This window comes from Nicotiana tomentosiformis, chromosome 1 (genome assembly GCF_000390325.3).
Source record: "Nicotiana tomentosiformis chromosome 1, ASM39032v3, whole genome shotgun sequence".
Classification (NCBI taxonomy): domain Eukaryota; kingdom Viridiplantae; phylum Streptophyta; class Magnoliopsida; order Solanales; family Solanaceae; genus Nicotiana; species Nicotiana tomentosiformis.
The window spans coordinates 59,473,058-59,478,553 of NC_090812.1; the positions used below are offsets into that span (position 1 = coordinate 59,473,058).

The 5,496-nt window shown below is 40.1% G+C and overlaps 1 protein-coding gene across 1 annotated transcript; it reads right to left on the reverse strand.

The window, feature by feature from the left end:
• Window positions 1-1,039: 1,039 nt before the first annotated feature.
• On the reverse strand, window positions 1,040-2,269 carry LOC138906620 (uncharacterized). Its single transcript, XM_070195855.1, has 2 exons — window positions 1,576-2,269; window positions 1,040-1,365 (listed from the first exon to the last, which is right to left on the reverse strand). Exons 1-2 carry the CDS (start codon window positions 2,267-2,269, stop codon window positions 1,040-1,042), a joined length of 1,020 nt encoding a protein of 339 aa, XP_070051956.1.
• Window positions 2,270-5,496: the final 3,227 nt, after the last annotated feature.

Here is a 5,496-nt window from a genome sequence, read left to right on the forward strand (position 1 = left end):
AGAACAAAGTCCTAACAGCAAAAACCTTCTTCGTGAACGCGAGAGGCTCCTCGCGAACGTGAAGAACAACACCAGAACCAGCAACCAGCAGCATCAAAACAACCAAACTTGGTCCGAAACCACCCCAAATCAAACCCGAGGCCCCCGGGACCCCGTCCAATCGTACCAATCAGTCCCAATACATAACACGAACCTGCTCGAGGCCTCAAATCACATCAAATAAAATCAAAGCCACGAATCATACCCCAATTCAAGCCTAATGAACTTTGAAATTTCAAATTCTATATCTTGTGCCGAAACACATCAAACCAATCTGGAATGACTTCAAATTTTGCACATAAGTAATAATTGACATAACGAAGCTATTCCAATTTCCAGAATCGGATTCCGGCCCCGATATCAAAAAGTCAACCCCCGGTCAAACTTCCCAAAAATTCATCTTTCGCCATTTCAAGCCAAATTCCTCTGCGGACCTCCAAATAATATTTGGACACGCTCCTAAGTCCATAATTGCCATACAAAGCTATTGACATCATCAAAATTCTATTCTGGAGTCGTCTTCTCACAGTTCTGACCATGGTAAAAATCCTAAGACTTAAGCTTCCGTTTTGGGGACCAAGTGTCCCAAATCACTCCAAATCATCCGGTAACTAAATTTAACCACGCACGCAAGTCAATACATATAATAAGAAGTTGCTCAGGGCCTTATGCCGCCAGGCAGGACGATAAGTCGGGTCGTTACACTTGTTCTCCTCCATATTCACCATTATGAAATCTACAGGAAATACGAACTTATCCACCCGCACCAAAATATATTCTACTATCCCCTCAGGTGTTATAGTCGTTTGGTCCGCCAACCTCTAAGATATTAGCACCAACCTTATTTCTCCAATCTCCTTCTCAGTTTCCTATAAATGGACAATGGAATTAAATTAATTGAGGCCCCATAATCACATAAAGATTTATCAAAATTAATAGAGCCTAAAGAGCAAGATATAGTAAAACTCCATGGATCTCTACACTTTTGTGGGAGTTTATTTTACAATATTGCACTACAATGCTTTGTGAGATTCACTACCGATGTCTCTTCTATCTTTCTCTTCTTTGTCAGGATCTCCTTGAAGAACTTAGCATAAGCTGGCATTTGTGAGAGAACTTCCGTGAATGGTAGATTTACATTAACCTGTCTCAGCATATCTAGGAACCTCTCAAACTGCTTGTCCAGCTTTTCTCTATAGAGCTTTTGGGGAAAAGGTAGAGCAGGCATGTGCTTTCTCACATCATCATATTCCTCCCTTCTTGAAGTTTCCTCCTCCTTCTTTTTCTCAGCTCCCTTCTTGTCTTTCTTCTTCTCAGTCTTTTTATCTTCAATTTCCAGCTCCTTCCCACTTTATTTTTTAGGCACAACTTCTTTTTGAATTGGAGTTGGATCCTTCAATACTTGTTCGCTTCTCAAGGTCACATCATTTACTGTTTCTTTGTGATTCTTTTCAGTATCAGCTGGCAGAGTACCTGGGATTCTCTCAGATAATATATTTGCAATTTTTCCCACTTATCTCTCTAAGTTACGCAAACATGGCCCAAGTTCTTTGATAGCTGCCCCATGAGCATCTAATCTCTCACCAGTCTTGACAATGAATGACTTCATCAAATCTTCTAACCCAGATTGAATTGGCTGTTGAGGCTGAAACTGCAGCCTCGGTTGATTCACAAAATGAGGAGCTCCTTGAAATCCGGAGTTATTTTGTTGCCATGAATTTGCTATACCCCCAAGTGAACTCCATGAAAAACCGGGGTGCTTCTGACCCATTGCATTGAAGTTGTAATTACCCATAACATTAACTTCCTCCATGGTAGCTTGACACTCATGAGTAGGGTGTCCTCTTCCACATAAATCACATGCTGCATGCGGCTCATTATGTATTGAAGCTAAAGTCAGCTTCCTGATTTCTTTTGCCATGGCATCAAGTTGTACCTGCACAGATGTGTTAGTATCAACTTGGTGAACACCAGTTGATCTTCTTCTTTCAGCAATCTCTGAGGGCCACTTATTTGCATCTTCAGATAACTCATCTAGAATAGTGACTATCTCTGCTGGAGTCTTCTTCGTTAACGGACCTCCAACTGCATTGCTCAATGTTCTGCGTGAGGTCGGTGTCACCATCCCAAAAGTCTTGGAGTTGCATCTAGCGTTCAATTCCATTGTGTTGACACTTTCGCACAATCTCTTTAAACCTCTCACATGCTTCAAACACAGTCTCAGTCCCATTCTGGCAGAAGTTATGGATTTCTCTTCTAAACTTGAGCTGAGGAGAAATATTTAGTAAGAAATTTTGAGGTCATCTCCTCCCATGTTCTAATTGATCCTTGGGGAAAGCTTCGAAGCCAGTGCTTTGCATAATCTTTCATAGTGAAGGGGAATGACCTTAAGTACAATGCATCTTGCGACACACCATTATATTAAAAGGTGTTCATGATCTCCTCGAAGTCCATTAGATGATTGTTTGGATCTTCGTTCATCTTTCCTCTGAAGACACAATTGTTTTGGAGGGTTAGAAACAACCCTTGCTTCAGCTCGAAATTATTGGCTGCTACTGGAGGTGGTCTCACACTTGATAAACCTTGGTTGTAGACTGGTCTAGCATAATCACCAAGTGGTCTACCTTGGCCGGGAGCTACATTTCCAAACTGGTCTACACCCAAGGGCTGATTCTGAGCCATTCTTCGAGCTTTCTCCTCCTCATAAGCAATTTGTGCATCTCTGAGTGCTGCTTCTTCAGTATCTCTTACAACTTTCTCTATGTGTTGGGCTGCCTCTCTCGCAGCCAAATCAACATTATCATCATCTCCCATCATCTTTTCTTTCCTTCCTCAACTGTCTCAGATGTTTTATTAATTTATGGTTCGTATGGTTGCAATTCCTTCCCAGAAGATCGGGTCATGCACCAATCTAACCTGTAGCCTACGCACAGTCAAAGAACATCCAAACGTAAAAAGAGAAAATAAAAAAAAGAAAAATTCCTGAATTAGCACTACAAACTATTTCAAACACTATTGATTGCCAATCCCCGACAACGATGCCAAAATTTGACGAGCACAAAACCGGCGTATAAACATAAGCTCTCTTGTCCAATATATTATAGAAAATATCGCATCCACAAGGATTGGAGTTAAACAGTGTTTTTGTAGTTTATAACTTTATTGCTATTCAAGATGATCAACAATTTAGATTTGTGTGAATTAAAACTAAAATTAACTAAATGTCTAAACTATTAGCTAATGACAATTGCAACAAGAGTAAGCAAGACGATATCAATGGAATAAAATAGGGTTTGATTGGATAGGTGTAAGATACTTGTTCAGGAATTAACTCTAGTCGATTCACTTCTAAGGTTCAAGTGAGTCTCTCGAATTCACTCAATTATAGTCAAACGTTCAGTAGAAACTCCTCTCTCGATTAAGCCTCAACCTCGTGATATGGACTAAGTTAAGCTTGGTGAAGATATGTAAGAATTCATAGTGGGTTAATCTTTAAGAGAACCTCTTTCGACTATCCTCCTAACTAGGTCTAAACGATAATTCAACTAGCCTCTTTTGATTACTAGTAAGAATCAATGAATTCAACCAACAAAATAATGCAACAACATCACAAGTTATGCCTCTTTCGATTACATAAACATGTGAATATCTATGCAACAATAAAAATACCCAAAACAATTCAATACATAGAACTAGAGTTAATATCCACAAACAATTCTCAAAACACCAAATCCATCAATCCCTAATGAAGAATTACTCCGTGGATATGGAGAAATTCATCACAATTAAGTTTAAGTAAAAGGAAAACATAAAACATCCAAACCCTTATCTTGAGTTGGGATTGAATGAAGGATTCCTTGTGCTCTTCCTTCTCCAACTTTTCCTTAGCCTCCTTAGGTCTAAATTATGTCAAAAGTCCCAAAAATACCATTTTCCCATATATATATACCAAGTAGGGTCAGGCCCAAACACATACACCTTCTACTACACATAAAAGGACATTGTTCTCGGACAAGACGTGCGCGGTCGCGCACCTGGAAGTGTGCCCGCGCACTTTTCACACTATTTTGCCCCAAATGCACGATCAGTGAGCGGCCGCGCTTTTGCCATGCACTCTTCACCTTGTTCTGTTAGGAATTTGAAAAACCGTAAAACATAAAAGTTGTAGCCCTTGGAAATAGCTTTCCAACCATATGCTGTGGAGACAAAACTGATTTTTGAGCAAAGAGTTATATGTATTCTACTATTCAGTGCACAATATGCCTGCTCGATTCTTCGTTCGTTCTAAACTAACATCCGTTGATCCCTAAACACGATCCCGGCTTAATTACTTGGGCTTTTACTTAGACTTCAAAGCTCCAAATCACTTGAATTCATTCCATAATATCTACATAGCTCGAAATCACTCTAACAAGGCATAAAACACACAATTAGTGCCAAACACTAGCGGTTAAAGCTCAAACTCAACTGAAGTGCAGTAAATTGAAATGTAACAATCGACTAAAATATGCGATTATAGCCTACCATCAGAAATTAAGCCTTGAGATGAGGTATGTAACGACCCGACCTACCGTTTTGAGCTCTAAACGCGTCATTCGACAGTTTGAGGCCTTGGGTCGCTACACATCAGGTATTATGACTTGTACACATGGTCAGAATTGAATTTTGGGAAGTTCGGAGTTAATTCGGAAAGAAAATTCTCATTTCGGAAGCTTTAAGTTGGAAGAAATGACTAAGGCCGGACTTTTGAGTAAACGATCTCGGAATCAGAATTTGAAAGTTCCAATAGGTTCGTATGATGATTTCGGACTTGGGCGTATGTCCGGATCAGGTTTTGGGTGACCTGAGAGCATTTCAATGCTCATTATGTAATGATAGAATTTTGGAAGAATTTCATATGTTCGGTTGAAGTGTATTTTAATGTTATCGATGTCCGTTTAGGATTTCGAGCCTGAGAATAGCTTTGTATGGTGATTCTGGTCTTAGGAGCGCGTCCGATGTGGATTTGGAGGTCTGTAGGTCATTTCAGAGTCATTTGGCGAAAGTTGAAAAGTTGAAGGTATTTGGGAAGTTTGACAAGGAGTGAACTTTTTGATATCGGGGTCGGATTCTGATTCCGAAGGTTGAAATATGTCTGTAATGTCAAATGTGACTTGTGTGCAAAATTTGAAGTCAATCGGACGTGATTTGATAGGTTCCGCCATCGAATGTAGAAGTTTGAAGTTCTAAAGTTCATTAAGCTCGAATTGGGGTGCGATTCATGATTTCGATATTGTTTGATGTGATTTGAGGCTTTGAACGAGTTCGTGTCATATTTTGGGACAGGTTGGTGTGATTGGACGGGGTCTCAAGGGCATCGGGTGTGTCTCGGATCGAGTTCGGACTAATATTGGACTTTGTGGAATTGTTGGTTTCTGGGCATCTGGTTTCCTCTTCCGCGATCGTGAGAAGAGGGCC

Bases quoted from the DNA above. Each gene is read 5' to 3' on its own strand.
- LOC138906620 (XM_070195855.1), bottom strand. From the start codon at position 2,269: ATGGGACTGAGACTGTGTTTGAAGCATGTGAGAGGTTTAAAGAGATTG. The intron at 1,366-1,575 runs GTTTGCGTAACT...TGGAAATTGAAG, and splicing joins TATCAAAGAACTTGGGCCAT to ATAAAAAGACTGAGAAGAAG.